The 27,530-nt window shown below is 40.0% G+C and overlaps 1 protein-coding gene across 4 annotated transcripts in view; it reads left to right on the top strand.

Annotated features, from left to right (window-relative positions):
• Positions 1–27,530, top strand: part of SYTL5 (synaptotagmin like 5) — a 106,267-nt gene that overhangs the window by 46,791 nt on the left and 31,946 nt on the right. For 2 of the 4 annotated variants that reach the window (XM_028113538.1, XM_028113537.1), the window contains exons 3-8: positions 944–1,059; positions 2,487–2,595; positions 5,698–5,832; positions 16,194–16,335; positions 19,417–19,546; positions 21,435–21,541. In XM_028113538.1, the coding sequence (XP_027969339.1) occupies positions 944–1,059; positions 2,487–2,595; positions 5,698–5,832; positions 16,194–16,335; positions 19,417–19,546; positions 21,435–21,541 (739 nt within the window). Of the gene's footprint in view, positions 1–943; positions 1,060–2,486; positions 2,596–5,697; positions 5,833–16,193; positions 16,336–19,413; positions 19,547–21,434; positions 21,542–27,530 lie in introns of all 4 variants that reach the window. The other 2 variants (XM_088028497.1, XM_088028498.1) reach the window with 1 other exon arrangement.

The raw sequence follows: 27,530 nt of genomic DNA, 5'->3' as shown, positions 1-27,530 counted from the left end.
TGAGAGTTCATTCCAGCTCCTTAACATGACATCCAAAGATTTCCATTATATGACCCAGTCCTACCTTTCAACCTCTTTTCCATTACAGTCCTCTGTAGACAGTGGTAGTTGAACACTACTGTACCAACACTTCTATAAGCCATGTTCAGAGAATGAGAAATAGGCCTGTGCAACTGGGATAAAGGGTTTGTGTAGTCATTGCAGGCAGGGTGTTTAAAAATGGGCATGGGCATGGTTGTTCAAAGATCCTTCTATTCTACCTTCAACATTCGGTTGATTATGAAATCCAGGCAAGCCCTTCTATTTTCTATATTTTTAATTTATCTCTACTTCCTATATTTTTAATTTATCTCTTCATTTCCCCAGCATGGGTCTTGTCATCTCTCTTCTGGACTATTGCCATGGCCAAACCTGTCTCTTTGTTCCGTTTGCTCTTTACTCTAAGCCGGTCATCATATTACATCAAGGTATCATTCTAAAACAGAGTCTAATTTTGGCCCCTTTGTAATTCAAAACCTTCATTCTTTCCCCATTGTTTCCACTGAAGAGTATTTGCGCACTAATGCAGTGGTTAAGAACTTGAGCCCTAGACCAGACTGCTTGGGCTGGGATCCTGGCTCTATCACTTACCAGCTATGTGATATGAGACATGTCGTTTTATTGCTCTAAGTGTCAATTTCCTCATCTATGAAATGAGCATAATGTTTACACAGGGTTGTTATGTGGCTAAAAATATATGAAGTATGAAGAGCAATTAGCAAGTAACTGGTATATAGTATATATTCAAGTAATAGGTAACCATTATAATCATCGTAAAATACTGGAGACATTGAGATAGACTCTATAAATGACTGGCTATTTTTTACTCAACTAGGGATTTTTGAGAGTTAATTATTTGGCCAAATAACTGAATTTCAATGCTCTCCCCTTTTCCCTTGAGCAGACAGTTAAGGATCGTAACTGGTGAGTGGTTTTTTGAAGAAAAGGCAAAGCGTTTCAAGCAAGTCAATGTTCTGGGCACTGATGTAGTCCGACAGTCCATCTTAAGAAGAAGTCCAGGTAATTAAAGCAATTATTTGGTTTCAAAACTGTCTTACTCTTCATTTTGGTGGGCTCCATAATTTCCCTATATATGTTGCAAATGAACATAGTTGAATTTCCTGAATCCCTTAGGTCATTTCAAAACTAAGTAGAATGAAATCTAAATCAGCAATTCATGCAAGGGAAGAGGAAGTCAGTAGAAAATAAAATCCACAGTGATTTTCCATATATTTGACACACTAAGATTTTCAAAGGAGGCATTTATCTTCATCACAGATAGTTCTTTCCCTGAATGCATTTCCAGTATTTTACTAGACATTTAAGAAAGTAACATAAAACAGATGAATTAAATGATTCACATTGTGAAAGCAATCCTTGATTTTTCAACACGAATATATTTCAATAAAATTGCTTTTAAATGTTCCTTTTACTAATCCAGTGGTTCTCAACCAAGCGATGATACTGTATCCCATGCCCTCCTCCCTCAAGCCAGGGGAGCATTTAGAAACGCAACAACCAGATTGCAATGCCCGAACAGTATTTAGTGGGCAGGAGCCAGAGTGCTAAATGACCTGAATTGCTCAGGACCCTTTCACTCAATGAAGAATTATACTGTCACCCAAAGCAAGTAACACCCCCCCGCCTTGAGCCTGCTATTCGGTGCATTCAAACGACAGTTTAATTGGTTAAATATCGAGTGAAACTTGTGTTTAGGAGCCTGTTTCTCATGTAGAGCGTAGTAAAGGCAGGGCAAGCATCTTCTGGCCTGTTGCTAGGGCGCCTCATCTTTATATCCAGAGACAACTGCCCTTGTTTTTAAGTCTGGAAGGTGGAGCTGGGAGGCTTGGGACTGATCCCAGTGTCACTTTTGGGTGTGGCCCTAGCAAGGAAGGGCTTTCCCACATGGGTAAGATCGGGTCTGATGCCACGCGGGGACAGAATGGAGTAGAGTTAGAATGAAGCAGTTAGTTCTGGCTGTTTTCCCCACTCAAACCTCAGCACCTTTTGGAATGTAGATTCCCTCAAGTCATGAGGTATAGACACAGTGGCTCGCCATCACAGGGAATCTGGTTTATGCACTCAGAATTTGGGTATTGTTAGAATCCCGTCTCTAGGGATTTCGAGTTCTCATGAACCCAGGCTCCTCCGCCCTAAAAATATCTGTAGAGGGATGATGTATCCTTCCTCCATCACAGTCATCCCTAAAAAGCTTATCTCAGCAAACCTCCCACCAGTGAATCCTGATGTTCATCTTCCTTTAACTCCGGAACACTCAGCAGATTAGAAATAACTGTGTGACTAGGAATCGGGATGGGAATGCCATTGCCAGTTATTATAGACTTCTTTGTCCCGTGCGAACGTAGGAAAGTGAATGACGAATAGAAAATTGCTCTCATTTCTGGCCATTTTGTGCGGAACTTTGTCTTCTGATTGTTTTTAATGAGGAACTGAAGAAATACAAAGTCAAGAGCAACCCCGCCGGGACCCAGAAAAGGCAGACACTTCACCTTCTGCCAGGCAAAAGGCCGGTCGTGACGGACCCAGAAGAAAGGGGTAAGACATACCTTTTCCAAGGGAATAGTTGATCTTTATTCCAGAAACCTCTGAAATGAAGACTCCGTAGTTTTTCAAGTTGGATGTCACTTTGGTGACCCAGAGAAGGTCAACATAACCAACCAAGGCAACATTCTCCTATCATTTCCCTGAGGGAAATGCAGTTTTACTTACTTTTGGTCTTAAGTAATTAAAGGTCCCCTTGGACCTGAACCTGTAAAAGTTTTTATTTCATTTGACATATCTGGTCTCGCACTGAATGGCTCTCATTGCTTCGAGGTAGAAACTTTCATGTCAGGGCCAGTCTTGTCTATAAAGATGTGACAACTGGCCTGGTTGTGGAATGTCACCACCCTCCCTCAACCTGAGTGCTGATATAGGGAATATCCAAATGAAAGATTTATTAATTGGGCTTAAAACTTAATGTCCCCTGTTTAAAATGTGAGCTTCCTTAAGGAAGAAATCACGCTTGGCTACCTCGCTACCTTTATTCAGAAAAGACTTGTCTCAAGTACAAAGAATCAGACTGGGAGGCGCAGAGGGAAGCAAGATTCAGGGAAGCACTAGGAAACTGGGGGCATTGGGGCTTCCTCAGGGGAGGAAAGAGGCCCCCAAAGTGCAGGCAGAAAGGACCAAAAGGCCAACTTCTGCTTCCCAGCTCTGCATTTTTCAGCTCTTCATTTCTCAGGCAATGGTTGGTCTGTTTTGTGGCTTAGGTAGTGAGGATTCTAATATCCACCGAGTCACTGCATGGTTCTTTCTAGGTAGCATTGCTTTGTTTTCTTTTTTTTTTTTAAGATTCTATTTATGTATTTGAGAGAGAGAGAATGAGAGAGAGAGAACACGAGAGGGAAGAGGGTCAGAGGGAGAAGCAGACTCCCCGCCGAGCAGGGAGCTCGATGCGGGACTCGATCCCGGGACTCCAAGATCATGACCCAAGCCGAAGGCAGTCGCTTAACCAACTGAGCCACCCAGGTGCCCCATTGCTTTGTTTTCTTAGCAGGAAGCAATGTGAGAGTGCTAGTACTGAGCCTTTCTCTGGCTCTAGAGAAAGTCTGGTTTGGTTTGGTTTTGGTTTTGGTTCTTAGAATCGTGAACTGTGAGTGGGAATGAAGCCTAAATATTCTGTAACTCAGACACTCATGACTAACTATGTCTTCATTAATTAGCAGAGGTGAGTGTGAGAGAGAGAGAGAGCCTGGAGTGACTGACCATACATCCCACGTGTCGATCCTTCCTCCCAGGTTGAATCCATTTGTCGCCCTTCAGAGCTCCCACAAGGCCGTGTGCCTGTGTATCACTCATTACTTTGTAGTCGGACGCCACACCCCGCTCCCCAGCCCCAGCACACACTTAACTATGAGCTCCCTTAGTGCTGGACTTGTGGCTTTTGTTTTTTCTTTCTTTCTTTTCATGGTATAGCCTCCAGCATGGTGCCTGGCTCATTGAAAATAATCAGTGGCTTGACTGAACAAGCCACTCAGAGCCCACAAGTGCTTGTAGGAGCTGTAATTTGCACACCCTAGCCCAGGCTTCACTGCGTAGGTCACAGAACGATGACCTTGGAGCCAGGAGACAAGAAGTAACCCACCAGCACAATGAATTGTATACACTCTGAATTAAAAACAGTCACAGCGCTGGACTGCAGCCTGCGGGAACTCAAAACTGTGATCTGATATGTCTTCAACAACTATAACAGCTAGTTGGGTAGAAAAGGTTCACGCCTGGAAAGTTAATATGTATAGAAGAAGTTCAGGAAAGTGTAAGATGACAATAGGAGCTACCTGAAAGCCTTTCTAAATGAAAACGAGGTACTAATTCACTATAAGAGAGATCATAAGGCAAGAAATAATTAAGTAAATCTTACATAAGGGGCTCAGATAATCAGTGTTGGGAGGTCACAGAGACCATTGGGAAAGACATCAAACTGTAAGTGTGACTAGATGGGGACCTTGAAAAATGGGCGGGGGTCCAGGATAGCAAAAGGTGGGAAAGAGTGATTCCACACGGAAGAAACAGCTTAAGTAGAAGAATGGATGTGGGGTCATGTGCAAGGGGGTTCTGAGAGCAGCACAGATTCAAATTAAGTGCTGTTCTCACCAAAAAATGTTACTTTCCAGTTAGATTGAAGCTTCTGACACTTTGACAAGACACTCTTGATATATCTTTGAAACGGAGACGTCTTGGCAGCTTCTATTAAGATTGTCCCCGTACCTTTGGAATACATTTTTCCCCCTAGAAAAGTAGAATATAAGGTAAATGAACTGCCTTCTCCCAGTGCTGTCACAACAAGAATATAGCTTTGCTTCTTTATTAAAGTATATTTGAAAACCCTCATGTTTTGGGCACTCAGTAGCCCGGATTGTGACTCAAATCTCAGTTCGTGAAAAGCTATTTTTGTTCAAGTTCTAAATAATTTAGTAAAATGGCAACAGAGTCGGATTTCATCTTACATGAGACACTCCATTGTTCAAATTTCACTCCCACGGGGAGAAATGTCATGAAAGATAGAAAGATGGTTTCCACCACCTGGGTTTAGTCATTCATTCTGCAAGAATTGATTGGGTTCTCGTGTGTGCCAGGCATCACTCTCGGCTCAGGGGAGCTGGTAGGAAACCAGCAGGGCAGAGTTGTTCTCATGGAGCTGTAGTCTAATCAGTGGCCACCTCAGTTTGTCCCAGAGGATCATTTTAGCTCCCCTCTCTGAGCAAGGGGAGTTCAGGCTCCCTATTCTTAGCATCCCTGAATACAGGCTCAACCCAGGCGATGTTTCTCCATTCTCAGGTGACAGTGGGGAGTTCCAAAGCTGATGGTCTTTTCCCTAGCAGGGACAGAGGCCTGGTCTACCAGCAAGTGGTGTGGCCTTGGGAGAATATGATAACGGCCTCTACCCTCACCCTTGACAGCATACTGCAGAGGCACTGGGTACTCCCCCAGAACCTCTCAGCCCCAAGGCCACTTTATTGAAGAATTATTTACTTTTGAGAATATTAGAAACGGTATTCCTTTTTTTTTTAAGAAATGGTATTCTTGAAAGGTTATTTTAAAATGTCTTTTCTCTTATGTTACCTTTTAAGTATAGACCTACTTATATAATTTCAGATTTCTTCTGAGCAAGTTCAGATCAGCAACCAGAGGAGAAATCATAACTTTAAAAACGGAAAGTGGGCGAAGCTACAGCTTGGACTTAGACAGCCAAAACTTTCGGAGTTTAAAGTCGGTCCCTGGTTCGGACAGGTAAGGCACATACAGATTGGATAGTGGGAGAGCCTGAGAAGAAGGTTGATGTATTTCCATTCAAACACTGCTTCTAGGTACCTGTAAAATATTGATGGGTATTAAAGATGGCACGTATTGAATGGAGCACTGGGTGTTATACGCAAACAATGAATCATGGAACACTACATCAAAAACTAATGATGTAATGTATGGTGATTAACATAACATAATAAAATAAAATTAAAAAAAATGTTACCTCTTGGAGAACTCCCAACATAATATGAAAAGACAGGAGGGTATTTTTTTAATTGAAATGGAAAGCACTTACCCTTCTGGAATTACAGCTATCAGAATCATCTGTGTAACCTGTAGGGATGAGACTTGATGTTTTGGGACTTAGGGCTGTGGTGTGAATGGAGGTGTACAGGGAAAATAAATTCTCATTGATTTCTTGATCTTCTTTCTGCTTAAGCTTCTGAAAAAGAAAGCTCGGAGCATACACACACACACACACACACACACACACACACACACACACACATATGTATATATATATATTTCTTGCAGCTTTTAAAATAATTATTAATAATTTCATCACTCGAATTGCCCCAGAGAATTTCCATAAATTCCACTTCTTTCTAGTTCCACCTCGTCTAACTCGTCCACAATGGGGCCAAGTGAGAATCGTCTATGCACAGTTATCACCTTGTCAAGAAAAGCAAAAAGAAGGGGTAGCCAAGAGCATAGTCATTTCATATCAGGCTGGATTTTCTTTATCCTGTCGGGGCATAAGTCAAGGCTTATTTTTGCGATGAATGTATTATCAAAGGCCATGAGGAGAAAAAAGATCTACCCTCATGTTTCACTTGTTTGTCCAAATGTTAACTCCCCTTTGTTTTCTTGGAGCTGCAGTAATTCTGCAAAGCCGAGGAGTGAAGCCTCCTCAGGTTATGCAAGCCGAATTGAATTCTCCCCTGTAATTTATTTTACAATATGGAACACCAAATCCCCCTAGAGAGGACTCTTTATTGACTATTCATTTTTTTCCCCGTGGTGACTCTCCATACCTGCTGCTTTTTTCTCTACAGCATTGCTGCAAGTATTGCACTTTATGTAAAACCACACAGAAAAAAAAAAGGAAGTAGAAAATAAATCATGTATCATCCACTATCAAAAGATCGTCACTACATTCAGTATTTTTCAAATTTTCAAGAATATAGATATACTTCCTTTATGATAAAAAAAAAATTCAAACCCTGGTTGCTTTTGTCCTTGAAATAGTTTCCTTTGACTGACCTTGGGGTAGCCACATGTCAAGTTCCACAGAATCTTTCTATAAAAGTCTCATTTTTGTTTTTGGTTGTTGTTGAACTCCTGACTCTCTGACAGTGCTCCAGATTATTTAGAGACGATAAGCAACTAGTTTAGTGTTGTTATCTTTGCCCAGCCTCTTGGGGACTCCATGGAGGAGCCATGTTGGCAAAGACTTCAAGCTGGCTCTTCAGAGGGGCCAATATATATAAAAAGAGGAAAGATAGGATTCTTGTAAAAAATTTTTTAAAAATCTCCTGACCCAACCAACAGGTTATTCCATTTTAAATTAATTAGTCGTCAGGTTACTCAATAAGAATAAGGGGCATGCTCTCTAGTATCACAGTGCTTTTGCTGTTCTTCCAGAATCCACCTGCCTGGGTTTATTTCTCGTGTGTTATCTACTGCTGGGTGTAAATAATCATTCAGTTATAAAGCCATATGGACCTGTTTCACCAAACACTGGTGTATTGACCCAGGATTTTCTTGTTCTTGTGAAAGGAGGCAAAGTAGCCTTGATCTTTTAAATCTTAAGTACCTGAAATGGTTTCTAGATCAGGATATAGTAGTCAGAGATGCTTTGGCTTAAGCATGCCAAGAACAATGTTTTCCCATTAAGAAAGATGGGGGGAGGAAGCTGTTTGGGAGATCAGTAGAGCAAAATGTTCTTTTCCTAGAACGTGCATTTATCAAAGTGATGACTCATTAATGGACTGCCACAGTGAGATGAGTTACATCATCCCAAAATTATTCCTTAGAAAGTTGGGCAGGAAGTAGCCCATCTTTTCTCAACTCTCATCACCAAAAGACGTTAGCTCCTTTTTGTTTGCTTGAAGCTGCAGTAATTCTGCAAAGCCAGTAAAACTGGCAGGCTTTCTTTTCTTCTTAGGTTTTGCAAGCAAAACTGCATTCTCTCCTGTAACTTCTTTTCGAATATGGAACACCAATTTCCCTAAAGAGATTCTAAAACCCAGTCTCTTTTGTCTAGTTCCTGAGCCCGCTTAGCAATGAATTCCCCTTTCTCCTCCACAATGCCTATTTCTTCATGGTTCATTGCTCTTTTTCTGCAGCAGCCGACCTTGGGCATTCTTGTTTAAAACTCCTATCATACCAGAGTGGAAATGATGTTTTACCAGATGCCTGGTTGACTTTCTTTTTAGGAGTTGGAAAGCAGGGGAAACGTCTGAATGGGTTAGGCAAGGCCCAGCAGCCTCCCAGAAGGACATGGCAAATGGCTCTTCACTTGTTGCTAGGGACTTGACAGATGAGGCAGAGGAGACGTTTTGTTAAAGGAATATGCACGTGAGCTATAATTAATAACAAAATGCCCTTCAGGGCAGTGATCTCTAATCCCTTTTACATGGTGATGAGTTGTCAATGTGGTCTCATTTGTGAGATATCTACCTGAAGTCCCGCTCACCCAAAAACAAACCCTCAGACAAGGATTCATGAAGTGAGTGGTTTATTACTGAAATGATTCCAGGAGAAACCAGTACAGGAGGAATGGAAGCAGAATAAAGAAGGGAAAGAACCCAAGCAATGCGCTATCTCAGGTGTGGCCAAATGTGAAAACTCAGCTTGATCCTGCAAAGAATTCTGGATTATAAAGAGTGTCTCTTGAGTTTTTCCCTTTTGAGGAACTGGACCATTGCCCTCCTCTACCAATTAGTCATTGACTGTAGACTCCTTTGGAGAGGGTTTCCAAATTTAGGGACTAAAGATACAGGATGGATGCCCAGGTAAATCTGAATTTGAGATAAACAACTTTTTAAAAAGTTGACATCCGGAGAGCCTGGGTGGCTCAGTCGGTTCAGCGTCTGCCTTCAGCTCAGGCCGTGATCCCAGGATCCTGGAATCGAGTCCCACACCGGGCTCCCTGCTCCGCGGGGAGCCTGCTTCTCCCTCTCCCTCTGCCTGCTGCTCTGCCTGCTTGTGCTCTCTCTCTCTGTCAAATAAATAAATAAAATCTTTAAAAAATAAGTAAGTAGGTAAATAAATAAGTTGACCCCCGTGAAATATTATTTTCATTTATATACTATATAAATATTAGTATATTTTTATACTAAAAAGTATTCATTGTTTGTCTGAAATTCAGATTTAACTAGGAGTTCTGTATTTATTTGACAACTCTAACCATGAGGGTCAGGGGAGACCCGCTCCAAAGCATCCTAAGCCCCTGTGCTAAAGGGCAAATCTTTGAAGGCCATAGGTGCAAGTCATTAGCGGGAAAGCACTCCGAAGCTGGACATGGGCACGCAGAGCTGGTATGAGTGATCTGACCGGATCTGGGTGGGACATCAACAATGTTCCCTAAGAAAACAAAGGAAAAATGGAACTTTGAAGTTGAAATTCACTCTGCTCAGTAAAAAATGGATGAAGGATGATGCTTTGTTTCTTAGCAGCATTTCTGTCATCACACTGGAGAATATGGCAAGCATATCAGATTCACGAGTGTTTACTTAGACTGTGACCATATCAGTGGGAGTAACATGAGGTCTGGAGTTGCCATACATGTCTTCAGCTAGAAACTTCTATTTATACCTCACATCATCCCTTTTTACTCATCCTTTGCCCACCATGCACACCTACCTTGATTTGGGTTCCCCCAGAACAGACCCTGAAATAAGGATTCTAGAGCAAGTAATTTATTTAGGATGTGGTCTTGGAAACCCAAGGGGAGTGGGGAAGTGATCCAGGGAAGAAAAGGAAGCCAAAAAGAGGGTATCATTAAGCCAGTTACCTCTGTGGGCAACCAGAGCTCAACCTCAGTGGACAACTGTAGGAAACAGTGTACAACACACCTCAGAATTATCCAGTCATGAGACTGGGAATCTGGGGTATGTCTACACCAGCTCCCTGTTAATCACTGGTTGAGGACTTACTCTCGGGCACTAACTCTCTGGCACTTGGGACTTGTTCTGCACACAGGCACTCCATGCTCTGGTGATCCAAAAAAGTCTTTGGGCATAGGGTTGTGGCTGTTCCCAGTCAACAGGATTCTGCGGGTAGAGATGAGGGCCGAGGGGAAACAGGTGGGGGCGCTGCTGTCTGCTACAGCATCCCTCCCAGACCACTCTCGTCCCTCCTCCAAAGGTGCAGTTTGTCAGACCACCAGTTGCTCCACGCCTGATTTCTGTTTACTTTATAGACATGTGACTTTCCTTTTTATACTGACAGTAATGTTAGGAGTTATAGAGACTTGGTAGTTCAGCCAGACTCCTGATGTTATACTTCGGTTGGATCACAGCTGGGTTCTTGACTTGCCTCGTTCATGTGGTCAAATGATTGTAAGCCCAGAGATACCTCCTTACCATCTGTTTCTCCAGTTGTTGCCCAAAGATTCACTGCCCTAACATGTTCTGTTTCAGTGAACTAAATTTAACACATTTCTCTCCTCCAGTATAATAATTTTTTTTCCACTCAGGTGTATTATGTGGTATGTACTTTCTCAGGGTCACTAAGATACAATAATGGCCTTTCTTCTTCACTGAGGAGTAGAGGTATATGACTTGCTTATCTGTGAGTTTTATTTATACAGATAAATTCAACACACGGTTCTGTCCGCATTATTGACTTGGTACTGTATTCCCCATGGTAATTAAATGTGGAAGTGTTTAGACAATGATACCATTCTACCCCTTCACGAACTTCTCAAACTTTGTCAGAGAAGACTGGGACAACCAAATAATTTCAAGACAATATTGTATCATGTTAAAAAGATGTTCTGTGGCTATGGAAAAACCAGAGAGAGGCGTTTAACCTTTCAGAGGATTCAGGGAAGCTTCATGGAGATGACCTCTAAGCAGTTTTAAGGGACAAAGAGGCCTTGGCCAGGTGAACAAAGATAAGAATGAAACAGAGGAACAGAGCACAAGAAACAAGCAGGGGGAGGAGCAGAGGCAGAGGGAGAAGGACAAGCAGGCTCCCCACTGAGCGTGGAGCCCGATGTGGGGCTCAGTCCCAGGACCTCAGGTCATGACCTGAGCTGAAGGCAGATGCTTAACCGACTGGGGTGCCTTGGGTCTGGGGATTTTTAAAAGCTTCCCCAGTGTTTCTGATATGAAGCAAAGGATGAGGACCACCCATCTCCCATAAGACTGTTGAGAAAGACAAAGCATTTTGGGATCACCAAAGACTGAAAAGTTGAACTATGTTCACCTTTTTTTCTCTTTTCTTCTCATTTTTAACATCTCTTTCCCATTTAATGGGATCACCTCACTTTCTAACTGCCACCTCCCTTGCTCTGCTTACATATCCATTTCAGATCTGATTAACTGAAAAAAAAAAGGTAGGAGAGCACATAAACCACAGAAAGAATATTGTGCAGTCTCTGTGTCATGATATGCACTAGGCAGTGAGTGTTAGTGTTTCTCAGATTAATGCTGCTTTTTGGTTGATCTTCCTTAGGGGAGTACTCATTTAACCATGCAGGCACAGACTCAACATTGTCAGCCCACTCCGGGAAGGTTGCATCCTGGGAAATGCTTTTCAGACTACAACTCCTGGGAGACAGTTACGTAATCCACAAAGGCAACTCATTAAATTATAGTCTCTCTCCCCTATCCTCAGGTCCTTTAACTAAAAACAGGTTTATCTAGGGGCACCTGGGTGGCTCAGTCGGTTAAGCATCTGACTTCAGCTCGGGTCATGATCTCAGGGTCCTGGGATCCAGCCCTGTGTCAGACTCCCTGTTCAGTGGGAAGTCGGCTTCTCTCTCCTCCCTCTGCCCCTCCCCCTACTCATTCCCTCTCCCTCCCTCTCTCTCTCGCAAATAAATAAATACAATCTATAAATAAATGAAGGAAGGAAGGAATGAATGAATAAAAATAGATATATCTAGAAAGCCATTATCAAGATTTGGGGCCAGCATGAGATTAGAGATAACAAAATGGAAGACTTTTGAAGTATATGTCATAAGCTAAAGTAAATGAAACTGTTTCCTTCTCTCGGAAACGTGTCTTTCAAGTAACCTGGACTATCCCAGCTCCCTAGGCAATGTCCTATCCCCACATTTTGGGCCCTATTGGAACAGGAAAAATAGCATCTCTTTCTTGTCAGTTTCTCTTTAAGTAAATTTTAGCTTGAAGTTTTGTTGACACTGATTTCTAATACTTACACTTTTAAGTATCAATAACATGATATCTGAATCAAAAATAGCTCTTTCAGGGATGCCTGGGTGGCTCAGTTGGTTCAGCGTCTGCCTTCGGCTCAGGTCATGATCCCAGGGTCCTGGGATCGAGTCCCACATCGGGCTCCCTGCTCAGCAGGGAGCCTGCTTCTCCCTCTGCCTCTGCCCCTCTCCCCTGCGTTAGTTTTAGGCATGCAACAGTGATTCAACCACTCTCTCCGTTATGCTGTGCTCACTGGAGCGGTAGCTCCCACCTGTCACCACACAACACTTGTTACAGTACCGTTGACAGTACTCCCTATGCTGCACCTTTTACTCCCGTGACTTCCTCACTCTCTACCTGGAAGCCTTTATCTCCCACTCTCCACTCATTTTGCCCATCCCCTCCCTTCCAACCACCAGTTTGTTTTCTGTATTTATAGGTCTGATTCTACTTTTTGTTGTTGTTGTTTATTCCTTTGTTTTTTAGATTCCACATAGGACTGAAGTCACACGGTATTTTTGTTTTTCTGATTGACTTATTTCACTGAGCATTATACCCTCTAGGTCCATCTCTGTTGTCTCAAATGACAAGAGCTCATTCTTTTGTATGGCTGAATAATATCCCATTGTATACATACCACATCTTTTTTATCCATTCATCTGCCAGTGGTCACTGGGGCTGCTTCCATGTCTTGGCTATTGTAAATAATGCTGCAGTACACATGAGGGTGCATATGTCTTTTTGAATTAGTGTTTTGGTTTTCTTTGGGTAAATACCCAGTAGTGGAATCACTGGATCATATGGTAGTTCAGCTTTTAATTTTTTGAGGAACCTCCATACTATTTTCCACGGTGGCTGCACCAATTTACATTTCACCAACAGTGCACGAGGGTTCCCTTTTCTCCACAATCCTGGCCAACTCTTGCTATTTCTTGTCTTTTCGATTCTAGCAGTTCTGACAGATGTGAGGTGAGATCTCATTGTGGTTTTGATGTGCCGTTTCCCTGAGGATGAGTGATGGTGAGCATCTTTTCGTGTGTCTGTTGGCCATCTGGTTGTCTTCTTTGGGAAGATGTCTGTTCAGGGCCTCTGCCCAAAAAGTAGCCTCTTTCTTAATTGACATTTAAACTTCTTGAATTTAGACTTGAGGAAGGCTTTATCCTCCTCCTGTTTAAGTGGCAAAGATGTATGTATTTCATGTCATATTTTATATAACATCTAAAAGAGTTGGCATCCAAATATTTATGATATTCTGCCTCATTAGGCTAAATTTTTTTAGTCTAACAAACTGAAACAACCAGCTGAGAGGAAAATATTTTTGAGAAGCTCACAGTAAATGTCAGGGACAAATGTGAAATTCTATGTCATTTTTGAGATAATGATTCCGGCAACAATTTCCAATAGCTGACTTATAGCCATAAGATTTTTTTTCTTATTACAGGATAGCCTTTTGAATGTCATCACCACAATTAATCAGCTTCTGCCAGAGCTTCTACATAAGTAGGACTTTTGGTTCCAGCAAAGCCGATCCATGATGTGGACTTTTTCAAAACCACCTGGGTCAAGGAAAACTTTAGGACAGGCACAAGCAGCTGTATCTACATGGGTCCCTTTGGATCATAACTTCTTGGCTCATTTCTGAGAGATTCATGTCTATCCTTTCCTTTTTTCAGGGAGATTTTACCTAAAATAGTAGGGAGAGAGATTTTTGTGGTAACGTTGTTCTGAGAGTAGAGAACCTACTGTCATAGCACAGCATTACTGGGTAGGTCTCTAAAACCTTTCTACGTAGGACTTCTAAGATGAGCAAAATCACTTGGATGGTTTAACTGTTGTCAAGTGTAGAAGTGTAGCCCCTGAGGGAGGAGGGCTCAGGAAATTTACCAAGGAACTTATAATTGCAAATTATATCAATTTATTTGATCACAAAACTTTACATTCTCTTGTGATCAGAATCAAGACACAGTCCTAGACCCCTCCTGAGCAATCTACAGTTAATTCAGAGGGCCATCTCTAGAAGAAGAAGCCAGAGACTGCTACCTAGGGGTGCCTGGGTGGCTCAGTCAGTTAAGCATCTGCCTTTGGCTCAGTTCATGATCCCGGGGTCCTGGGATCGAGTCCCACATCGGGCTCCTTGCTCAGCAGGGAGTCTGCTTCTCCCTCTCCCATTCCCCCTTCTCATGCTCTCTCTCTCTCTCCCCCAAAGAAATGAAGCAAAGAATGCTACCCAGAGAATTTTTAGTTCTCTTAATCAGATTCCAAGAAACTAACTCCCAGCTCTCTGATCCTTGGATTATTTTCTGCTTGATAGCTCCTTCTATCAATGTAGAACCTGCCTGGTTGTATCAATTTGATCTTGGTGAAATGCTGAGTAAGCAGTATGAGCAACTGGAATGAGCACAAGCTTTGGGTAAGCAGGCAGGTCTCAGTTTTTATCCTGACTTTACTACATACTAACTGTGTGAGAGCGTGGGTAGTGGTGGTGTGTGTTGTGTGTGGACACGGACACATGTGTGCATTTATGGAATAATTGCTTCACCTCTCCAAGACTCAGTTTTCTCATCTTTAAAAGAAGACTATTGGTATTTTTTAACAGGGAATTTGGAGAATAGAGAGTGTCAAACGCCTAGAAAATACTCAGTAAATGTTAGCATCTATTTGCATAATTATGGAGGGTGGTGGTAACTAGTTGTATCAGTCAGGGCATATTTGATTTGCTTTTAGTGGCTTCTCTGGCGCACAGTCTTGAAAAACTTATGAGCTGTAGTTGATAGCTGCGGTGATCAATGCCAGCTCTTTCTCCTGCCAGATTTGTCTTCCAGTAATGTCACATGCACAGTCAGACATTCTTTAAAAAAACAAACAAACAAACACCCTTTCTCTGTTCTTTTGCATATCTTTTTTGATTGCCTTGACTGTTAGTTTTAATCACTATTAACTATCACTGCGAGGCTTTAAACAGTAAAATGTTTATTATTATAGAGGCACTTATAACTTACTAAATAATAAATAGAAGAGGGAAATTCACAAAGGCTTCTATTTTACCACTTAGTGTATTTTGTGCTCACCAAGGATAAAGAATAAAATAGAACAAGCACTTCTCTTAAACTCTATTTTATCGACACTTACACTTATGAAACTCCATGTAATGAGAAAATTGTGTTCACCTCAAAGGCAAGAACTATTTTTTTTATTAATCATTATTGAATGGAATTGAATCAGTTTTAGCAAACAAAGTGAGTCAAGCCCATTTACCAAATGTCAGTATTTTTATACCACATTTATTAAATGTGCACCATGAGTCAGACCCTGAAACAACACAGAGAAATACAACATAATTTCCGCTCTTTGATTAAATATGTACTGAGTGCCTCCTTTGCACCAAGGCATTATGAAGGTAGTGGAGATATCATGGTAAATATGAACTCTGTCCCCAGGGAGTTTAGGTTGAAAGAAGAACCAAGGCCCACATAGGTAGATCACTTGAGGAGCCAAATAAGACATCCTGTAGTCAAGGACTGCACAGTTTGGCAAAGACTGTAAGTCAATAAGAATTGAGCAGAGCAGAGGTTGACGAGGCTTGCAAATGTCAGGAAAGTCCTGATGGCCGAGGCTGGACTTCAGCTGGGCCCTGAAAGGTAGGGAAGATTTGCATAAACAGGGAGTGGCAAATAGAGCATACCAGGGGGAGAGAATGTGAGCAAAAGCCTTAGAGGTAGATGCCGAAGCCAAGAGCCACGAGTATGGTGAGTTGAGAGGATAGCAAGGACCCTGTCCGGGCTGAGAGAATGCTGGTGAAGAGTGGGAAATAAAGGTGGAAAGGTAGAGCCAAGCTCAATTACAAAAACCCTGGAGTCAGACAGATGGGCTTGAACCTAGTGAGTGAGTCTTCGAGGAAGAGAGCGACATGGTAGCTGCTCACCTTGTTAAAGTCAGAATATTCTTTCTCTCATTTAGGGGAAGCACTGGTTCATCAGATCTGAATGACCAGGAAGCTGGCCCCGCAACCCCGAAGAGTAGCCGGAGCAGTGGTGTGACCCCCGTCACTCAGAGGTCACCAGCCCCAAGCACACACAGTGTGACCTCAGTCAGCATTAGAGTAAGTACCCAAATGGGAAAGGACCCCCAGCTTCTGAGACCTGACCTCACCATCATGGCCTGGTTGGGTTTGAGTTCTCTGTATCTCGAAGCGTGCTGTTTATGCTATTTAGTTGTAGAAACGTCTTTATCAGGACTGAACCTCCTATATCCTTAGCTCCTGGTGGGAAGCCAGAAGTGTGAAGCAAAGGGAAGGAGCAGGTTCAAAGGTGGTGGTTATATGGTTTAAACAAAACAGAAATCATGTTTAGAAGTCTCCGCTTTTGATCCTCCATGTTATTTGTCAAGATGTTCAGAAGCTGACTGGACTAGACATTTTCCAGACTGGTTTAAATCAGGAAAAGTAGAGTCTTGGAATTTTTAAATAGTTTTTTGTTCTATAAAACTGCTAAAATTCGGGATCAACACATAACAAAGACTTAAATTGCATTATACATAAAATATATATGAACGTGGAAGTTGTTCTTTTGAACGAATGAGCATCTAGATTTTTTGGTTAAGCAGGAAACTCCATACATGTAGCCGACATCTATATTTAAGAAATCTTGGTCCTGGTCAGGCAAAGATTGTAGTAAGTGAAAGAATTAGCCATGCAGGAGTCTGTAGCAAGGTGCCCCTTTGGGCAGGGACAGCACTGATATTTAGCAGGTACACATACAGGGAAAGCTGTTCCAGTTACTTACGGCTGGTCTCCGTCTTCGGTGGTTAGTGCCCTTGTTCAACCAGCATCTAAAATATTTTTAATGCCCCTGGAGAAACAGCCAGCGCTAAGACTCTGAAGTGGGAACATGCCTGGTATGTTCAAGGAAGAGCAAGAAGGCCAGTATGGCTGTTGCGAGTGAATAAAGGGAGGAGGACTAGGAAGTGAGCTCAGAGAGGTAACGGGGCCAGACTGCTGTGTGCATTTTGACATATAGTTGGAATAAGGTGAGGACAGTTGGAGGGTTTTGAGCAGGTGTGGCTTTTCTTTTTGGTCATTTTTTTGTTTTTCTGTTTTTATTAAGTTTTTTTTTTTTTTTTAACTCCAGTATAGTTAACATACAGTGTAATATTAGTTTCAGGTGTACAATATAGTGATTCAACAATTCCAATCATCACCCAGTGCTCATCATGATAAGTGCACTCCTTAATCCAAAATATATAAAGAATTTATACAACTCAACACCCAAAAACCAAAAAATCCAATTGAAAAATGGGCAGAGGATGTGGCTTCTCTTTACATGGGACCTGGGGGCTGTGCTGAGAAGCATTTGTAGGGGAACCAGTGGAGAAGCCAGGAGGCCAGTTAGGATGCCATTGTCTTACTGCAGGTGAGAAACTAGGCTTTGGAACAAGGAGATAGAAGGGGAGGTTGTGAATGCCGTGCACTGTTGGTGGGAATACGAATTGGTACAACCATTGTGGAAAATGTTATGGAGGTTTCTCAAAAAAATTAAGAGTAGAACTACCATATGATCCAGTAATTCCACTACTGGGTATTTACCCAGAGAAAACCAAAACACTAAATTCAAGAAGATATCTGCACCCCTATGTATATTGTATCATTATTTACAATAGCCAAGATATGGAAGCGACCCCAATGTCCACTGATAGATGAATGGATAAAGAAGATGTTGTGTGTGTACACACACACACACACACACACACACACACAATGGAATATTGCTTAGCCATAAAAAAGACTGAGATCATAGCATTTGTGACAACACTAGATGGACTTAGAGGGTATTATGCTAAGGGAAGTAAGTCAGACAGAGAAAGACAAATACCATATAACTTCACTTACATGTGGAATATAAAAATCAAAATAAATGAACAAACTGGGACAAAACCAGAAACAGACCATTGTATATTAGGGAACAGAGGGGTGGTTGCCAGAGGAGAGGGGAATGAGGGATGGGTGAAATGGGTGAAGGGGGTTAAGACGTACAAACTTCCAGTTATAAAATAAATAAGTGGTGGAGATGAAAAGTAGAGGATAGGGAATAGAGTCAGTAATATTGTAATAACATTGTATGGTGACAGATGGTGACTACACTTATTGCGGTGAGCATTGCATACTGTATACAATTGTTGAATCACTGTGTTATCTACCTGAACTTAATATTCTATGTGAACTTCAATAAAACTAGTCAATATCTAAATACTGAATATAAAAACTAAATATTTATTTGAAATATCAACTCTTCCTATAATGCAACTTCAGAAAAATAAATCACGAACTTAAAAAAAAAAGCAGAGGCTATGAACAGTCAGATTCTATAAATATTTTTAAGGAAAAGCCAAAAGGCATTCACACAGATTGAATAATAATAGAAGATTTCTTTCAATACTTACAGTCTGAATTGTACTTGCTGATAAGGTAAAAGGCATATTTAAAATTTCGTAAATATTTATCCTAAGCTCAGCAAGCAGTACTTACTGTTCAGTAGCCAGAAAAGTGCATGGGTAGTTGATGATTCCCCTTACTTCTTGGCAACCGAACAAGGAATGATATTCAAAATATTTAGTAACTGATATGGCTGAGGCACTGAGCAATCAGCCGGACTCTGGCCCAAGGCTGGGGCAGTATCCTGGGGGCCCTTCTATGCCGTGTATTAACCTGGATGTGGATCATGGTCTTCTGTTAAATGGGGGTAGAGGAGGTAGGGGGTGGTTGAGGAAACAGGGTGTGGAGAGTGGGAATAAACACAGGACCAAACAGAGTACTAAGCTTGAGTATTACTCTGGGGATGTGAAGCTAGCCAGATTCTTATATATAGTTCATGTAAGATTGGAGGTACTTATATCATCTTTCTTGCCAACCATGTATTAGAACACACACGATTTTGTGAATGAAGAATTATTTTGAACTTTTGTGCTACTTAACAAACCTCTTGGTATAGGTTTTATAGAGCAATTACTGATAGTAAACTTTAGAGTTATATGGACTCCTGATGAGGATCCCCCCAAATGTCAACTAGCTCCTCCTAAAGAGAAATACAATGCCAATATGGTTATACTGAAGTATATTCATATGGGAGCCTTTTAAAGTAAATTACAGTCATTATAATTTTTTTTTTCATTTTTACTTTGTGAGAAGGAACGCGGTTTTGAAAATTCCGTGGATTTGGCTGCCATTGAAAGCACGTGTGAGGACCTCACAAAGAGTCATCGCAGAAACGTTTCTGGTACACCTTCCATAGCGGTGTCTGAGATCTCCCTCTCCTCAGGTAGGTATTTACAGCATGATTACTCTTTAAAAAAAAAAAAAAGACTAAATCGTTTCAAATTAACTGCCTTGTGTGACATTAAATGAATGTTCCATGTTTTAGAAAATAACCGTTTGTTCTTTGACCCATCATGTAGGCCCGTTCCATAAGAACAGCTTAAATGTGGACCCAGGTAATGCCCTGAGCCTCTTGCATTTGTGCAAAATCCATTTATTAAGTGTATACACTTGTCAGTCATCACTGCCACTTTTCAGAGCTATACCAAATGTCAGTACAGGAGTGTAGGAGTGTTGGTTCATTTGATGGAAAGATACAGGTGCTTTCCCAGAATTCAGGGAAATGATGGTTCATTTGACATGGTGGTCATAAATGCCCTATATCTAGACAGATTAATTATCCTGTGGTTTAAATAGAAAGTTATTTGCAAGCAGCATTAAGGTATTAATAACAACCCTTTTCGTTTGTATGGTACATTCAGATACGGTATATCATTTCACTTCTTCATCACAACAACCCTGGGAAGCAGGTATTATTTGTGTTGTCATTTTATTACCTATAAATAAGAAAATTCTTTAGAGAAATTTGCCATAGTTAGGAAGCTTATGTCCCCTGTGTAGAATTAAAATCATGACAAAATCCTCAACAAGAGAAAGCTAACTTACCTAACGATGATATTTGCATAAAGCCTGAGGCTGGATTCTGTATGCTGAGTTGGGGAGTCTTTCTAGTCAGGAAACTCCCAAAGCATTTTCTGAATATATGTAGTTATTGTTGCATTTTGTTCAGGATGACAAGATTGGTTCTCCTGTTAAAAGAAAAATTTTAAACTAATATAGAAGCCCACCTCATAGATCGTTTTGCTACTACTTCTAGTCAACAGCTCCTGTTTATTGAGTACATACTCTGTGTCAGGCACTGTCCTAAGCACTTCTGCATTATTTAATTTACCATTTCAAACTCAAGTATGTGATTGCTCTCTTTAATCTTTCTCATTATGAGCAACTAGATCTCAGCAGGACTTTGATATAGAACTGTTCTGTGTAAGTAACCTGTGTCTTAGTAAGTTGTCCACAGCATGACTGAGTTGTGCATTGTTCTTCAAATTATATTTTTTTTAAAAGCAAGATGTTCCTCTGATGAAAGAATGTTCTGGTGCCCAAAGAAATAGAACTTCTTCTCAGTTTACCTGTAGCCACTCCCTTTTCATATGAAAGAAAGTTGCTATGTCATTTATTTTTTTATTTTTTTTAAAGATTTTATTTATTTATTAGAGAATGAGAGATAGAGAGCACGAGAGGGAAGAGGGTCAGAGGGAGAGGCAGACTCCCTGCTGAACAGGGAGCCCGATGTGGGACTCGATCCGGGGACTCCAGGATCATGACCTGAGCCGAAGGCAGTCGCTTAACCAACTGAGCCACCCAGGCGCCCTGCTATGTCATTTAATAGCATTTTATGTCAGATATGAAAACACAGTGAATTCTCTAAGTATATAAATCAAGAATGATTCACGCTTTATTTTTTTCTATGGGCTCATTATATTTTAAGGCCCCATTCAATGAGAGTTTTTCAGTCTATGAGAAAAACAGGAAACTTAGTTTACAAATTTGCATTTTACAATAGAACATTTAGCTTCCTTTAATCAAAGATGAAATGAACACATCACTGTTGGTAATGCAATTCTCAAGAAAATTTGAAAACACTTTAAGAAAAAAGAGAAACACGTTAGTACAAACGGCATGAAGTTATTGACTCTGACTGTTGCTTTCATGACACCCTAGGCCCTGTGCCTAGAAAGAATGGGAAAAAAGATAAAACATTTGCAATGAAAACTGAAATCTTCTAACAAAATAAGCTGATTCATATCTCTCCTCTCTCTTCACTCCTCCAGACCGGACTCGATCTGAGTTAGATCTGAGTGGGTCCTTTCCAGAAGACTTAGACAATACTGCAAACATAAGAAGCAAGTCTGTCCCTGGGGCTTTGGACAAAGACTTGGTAAGTTGGATGTGGAAGAAAGTCTAATGATCATGAGGAACGGGCACAGTCTTGTTCTAAACCTTTCCACTTTTAGGTGAGAATAAAGTAAAGATACAGGATAATCCATTCCTATTAGTCTTCACATTCAATATATAAAAACAACGAAAGAATGACTTAGAAAAGTTAACTGGTAATCGGGATAATGAGTGAAGATTTTCACTAAAAAAATACCTGTTGGGAATTTCAGTTCCTGGCTTCACATCATTTAATCTAAACCTGGAAAGTGAAAGATCCCAACATTTCCTAAACCAAATATTACTAGACTTAGCTGACTGTTTAGCTTATATGAACATTTCTACGTCTGAAGTTACCCCTAATAAACTACCTTCCTAACTGAAACTAAATTATATGAAAATTAATGTTTATGTGAACTCATTTATGAAATTAGATGGTTGAGTTAGATTATTTTTCAGGTTCCTTCCAGTTCTAATATCTTGATTCTGATTTCTGTAATTGCTGTAATGCAATTTGAACTCCTTAGGAGAAAGATATAACACACACGTTAAATGACATTAATGTAATTTTCCGAAGCAAGCCAGGAAACTTAGTTCTCAAACTCAATGTTATTTACTAGAGTAAAGAAACCTGGGAAGTATTTTTTAAATCCACCACAGAAAGCAGGGGCGACGGAGGGCTATAAGATTGAATGGTTTCAAAGCTTACTTTTGTTCAACCTTTGAAGAACAGCTAATTCCAATGTTATCAAACTGTTCCTGATCCTAGAGAACTCAATAACTGACATTAAAAATGCACTAGAGGGAATCAACAGCAAATTAGAATATGCAGAAGAACAAATCAACAATCTGGAAGACAGGGTAATGGAAAGCATTCAAGCTGAACAGCAAAAAGAAAAAAGAATAATACAAAATGAGAATAAATAGCTTATGGGAACTCAGCACTATCATTAAGCATAATAACATTTACATTATAGGGATCCCAGAAGAAAAAGAGAGAGAGGAGGGGGCAGAAAACTTATTTAAAGAAGTAATAGCTGAAAGCTTACCCAATCTGGGCAAGGAAACACACATCCAAATACAAAAGGCACAGAGAGTCTCCAATAAAATCAACCCAAGGAGGTCCACATCAAGACACATAATAATTAAAATGGCAAAAAATAGTGATAAAGACAGAATTTTAAAAAGCAGCAAGAGAAAATACTGAAATACAAGGGAAACACCATGAGGCTATCACCTGAGTTTTTATCAGAAACTTTCCAGGTCAGAAGGAAGTGGCATGATATATTCAAAGTGCTGAAAGGAAAACAACAACAACAACAACAACAACAACAAACTACAACCAAGAATACCTGGCAAAGTTATTCAGGATTGAAAAAGAGGTAAAGAGTTTCCTAGATAAGCAAAAGTTAAAGGACTTCAACACTAAAACTGTATCGGGAAAAAATAGAAGATTTGAATAGACCATTTAGTGGCAATGAAGTTGAATCAGTAATCAAAAAACTCCCAACAAACAAAAGTCCAGGACCAGATGGCTTCACAGGTGAATTCTACCAAATATTTAAAGAAGAGTTAATACCTATTGATCTCAAAATTTCCAAAAAATAGAAGAGGAGGAAAACTTTCAGATTCATTCCGTAAGGCCAGCATTATGCTGATATCAAAACCAGATAAAGACATGATGAAGAAATAAAACTGTAGGCCAATATCTCTGCTGAACATAGATGCAGAAATCCTCAATAAAGTATTAGTGAACTGAATCCAGCAATACATTTAAAAAATCATCTGCGGGGCGCCTGGGTGGCTCGGTCATTAAGAGTCTGCTTTCAGCTCAGGTCATGATCCCAGGGTCCTGGGATCAAGCCCCGCATCGGGCTCCCTCCTGGGCAGGAAGCCTGCTTCTCCCTCTCCCACTCTCCCTGCTTGTGTTCCCTCTCTTGCTGTCTCTCTCTCTGTCAAATAAATAAATAAAATATTACAAAATAAATAAAAATCTTTCACCACCATCAAGTGGGATTTATTCCAGGGATGCAAGGGTGGTTCAGTATTCACAAATCAATTATCATGATATATCACATTTACAAGAGAAAGGAAAAAAAATATGATCATCTCAGTAGATGCAGAAAAAGCATTTGACAAAGTACAATATCCATTCATAATAAAAACTCTGAACTAAGGGGGGTTAGAGGGAACATATCTCAACATAAAGGCCGTATATGAAAAAACTTAGAGCTAACATCAGCCTGAGAACTTTTCCTCCAAGATCAAGAACAAGACAAGGATGTCCACTTCCCACTACTTTTATTCAACATAGTACTGGAAGTCCTAGCCACAGCAATCAGACAACATAAAGAAACAGAAGGCATCCAAATTGGTAAGGAAGAAGTAAAACTTGCACTATTTGCAAATGACATGATACTGTATATAGAAAACCCTAAAGACTCCACCAAAAAACTATTAGAACTGCTAAATGAATTCAGTAAAGTCCCAAGATATAAAATTAATACACAGAAATCTGTTGCATTTCTGTACACTAATAATGGAGTAGCAAAAAGAGAAATTAAGAAAATGATCCCATTTGCAGTTGCACCAAAAAGAATAAAATACATAGAAATAAACTTAACCAAGAAGGTGAAAGACCTATACTCTGAAAACTTACATAAACAGTGATGAAAGAACCTGGAGAGGACATAAGCTAATGGAAAGATATTCAATGCTTATGCATTGGAAGAACATATATTGTTAAAATGTCCATACTACCCAAAGTAATCTACAGATTGAATGCAATCCCTATCAAAATACCAACAACATTTTTCACTAGAACTAGAACAAATAACCCTAAAATTCGTATGGAACCACCAAAGACCCCAAATAGCCAAAGCAGTCTTGAAAAAGAAGAACAAAGCTGGAGGTATCACAATCCCAGATTTCAAGCTATACTTCAAAGCTGTAATAATCAAAACACTATGGTACTGGCACAAAAATATTCACAGAGATCAATGGAACAGAATAGAGAGCCCAGAAATAAACCCATGCTTATATGGTCAATTAATCTATTACAAAGGAGGCAAGAATACGCAGGGGGAAAAGACAGTCTTTCCAAGAAATGATGCGGGAAAACTGGACAACAACATGCAAAAGAGTGAAACTGGACTACTTTCTTACAGCATACACAACAATAAACTCAAAAGGGATGAAAGGCCTAAATGTGAGACCAGAAACCATAAAAATTCTAGTAGAAAACATACAGTAATTTTTTCACATCAGCTGTAGAAACATTTTTCTGGATGTGTCTCCTCCAGCAAAGGAAACAAAAGTAAAATTAAACTATTGGGACCACACCAAAATAACAAGCTATTGTCCCACGAAGGAAACCATCAACCAAAAACATATATTTATATTTATATTTGCAAATGATTTATCCATTAAAGGGTTAATATCCAAAATATGTAATGAAGTTATACAACTCAACACTGAGGAAAAAACAATCCAATCAAACAGCAGAGGACCTTAATAAATATTTTTTTCCAAAAGAAGACATACAGATTGTCAACAGACACTTGAAAAGATGCTCAACATCACTAAGCATCAGAGAAAGGCAAATTAAAACCACAATCTGCTATTACTTTACACCTGTCAGAATGGCTAGAATCAAAAAGACAAGAAATAACAAGTGTTGGTGAGGATGGGGAGAATAAAGGAACCCTCATGCATTGTTGGTGGGAATGCAAATTGATGAAGCGTCTGTGGAAAACAGTATGACAGGTCCTCAAAAAGTAAAAATGGAATCATCATCTAATCCAGTGATTCCACTATTTGGGTATTTATCCAAATAAAACAAAAACGTTAATTTGAAAAGATATATGCACGCCTATATTTATCACTGCACTATTTGTAATAGCCAAGCTATTGAAGCAGTCTAAGTGTGCGTCCATAGATGAGTAGATAAAGCAGATGTAGTATGTATATACAATGGAACAGTACTCAGCCTTAAAAAAGAATGAAATCTTGCCATGTGCAACAGCATGGATGGACCTAGCGGATATAAATCTACATGAAATAAGTCTGAGAAAGACAAATACCTATTCACTTATATGTGAAATCTAAAAAGAAATGAATAAACAAACAAAAAGCATAATTAGACCTATAAATACAGAGAACAACCTGGTTATTGCCAGAGCAGACCGGGGTGGGGGAGGATGGATGAAATAAAGGGGATTAAGAGTACACTTAACTTGCTGAGCACTGAGAAATGCTTGGAATTGTTGAATCATTATATCATACACCTTAAACTAATATAACACTGTATGTTAGTTATACCTAATTTAAAAAGATATGGAATTAAATGGGACGCCTGGGTGGCTCAGTTGGTTAAGCGTCCGACTCTTGATTTCGGCTCAGGTCATGATCTCAGGGTCGTGAGATTGAGCCCTGCATCAAGCTCCATGCTGACCAGGGAGTCTGCTTGAGTTTCTCTCCCTCTGCCCCTCCCCGCCCCCCCCCCCCACACACGTGCGTGTGCGTGCTCTCTTTCTCTTTCTCAAACAAATCTAAAAACAAAGGATATTGAATTAGTAATTTAAAATCTTCCCCTAAAGAAATGCTGAGGGATAAATTCCTTCATTGGTGAAATCTATCACATATTTGAAAATGCAATGATATCAATTCTTCATAAACTTACTCAGAAAATTACTTCCCAACTCATTTTGTGAAGCCAGCATTACCTTGACACCAAAGCTAGAGAAAGACATTGTAAGAAACTACAGAATAATATCCATTATGAATACAGATGGAAAAACCATTCATAAAGTATTAGAAAACTAAGTCCAGTAACAAAAAAGGATTGCACGCCATAACCAAGTGGGATTTATTCCATGGATGCAAGATTGATTTAGCATTTAAAAATAAATTACTGTAATACAGCATATCAATATAATAAAAGACAATAACCATATCATCTCAATAGATGCAGAAAAAGCATTTGACAAAATTCAACATCTATAATAAAACTCGAAAAAATAGGAGTGAACTTTTTTAGTCTAATAAAGGGCATCTACAAAATTCCTACAGTTAACATCATACATGATGGCAAAAAAAAAAAAAAAATGCTTTCCCCCCCAGTGCAGGAACAAGGCACAAAGATTATCACCTTCATCATTTCTTTTTTTTTTTTTAAGATTTTATTTATTTATTTGACAGAGAAAGAGACAGCGAGAGCAGGAACACAAGCAGGGGGCGTGGGAAAGGGAGAAGCAGGCTTCCCACTGAGCAGGGAGCCCGGTACGGGAATCAATCCCAGGACCCTGGGATCATGACCTGAGCCGAAGGCAGACGCTTAACGACTGAGCCACCCAGGCGCCCCCACCTTCATCATTTCTGTTCAACATTTTACAGGAGCTTCTAGCCAATGCAGTAAGGAAGGGAAAAAGAAAAGAAAGTACAAAGGAAAAATAAAAAAGAGGAAAGAACAAAGGAAAGGAAGGCATCTCATTGGAAAGAAAGAAGTAATAACTGCTTTATATGCAGTTGACATGATTCTGTATGTGGAAAATCCTAAAGAATCTAGAAAAATATTACTAGAACTAGTAAGTTCACCAAGGTTGTAAGATATAAGATCAAAATACAAAAATCAATTGTATTTCAGCAATGAACAATCTGAAATGAAATTAATATAATTCCATTAAGAGTAGCATGAAAAAGAATAAAATACTTAGGAATAAAATTGTCAAAAAACTATAAGACTGTTGTATTGAAATTTAGAAAAATATTGCTGAGCTAAATTAAAGAAGATCTAAATAAATAGACATTGTATGTGCATGGATTAGAAGATTCAATATTCTCTCCAAATGAATCTATAAACTCAACACAAACCCCATTAAGATCTAAGCAGGCTATCTTGTGGAAATAGACATGCTGATTCTAAAATTTATATGGAAATGCAGAGGATCCAGAATAAGAAAATAAATTTCAAAGAGCAAAGTTGGAAGACTTTC

This window comes from Eumetopias jubatus, unplaced genomic scaffold (genome assembly GCF_037043125.1).
Source record: "Eumetopias jubatus isolate StellerSeaLion01/CBP00866 unplaced genomic scaffold, mEumJub1_p1.0 scaffold_11, whole genome shotgun sequence".
In the NCBI taxonomy this organism is placed as follows: domain Eukaryota; kingdom Metazoa; phylum Chordata; class Mammalia; order Carnivora; family Otariidae; genus Eumetopias; species Eumetopias jubatus.
This window is presented reverse-complemented; position numbering and strand designations above follow the sequence as displayed.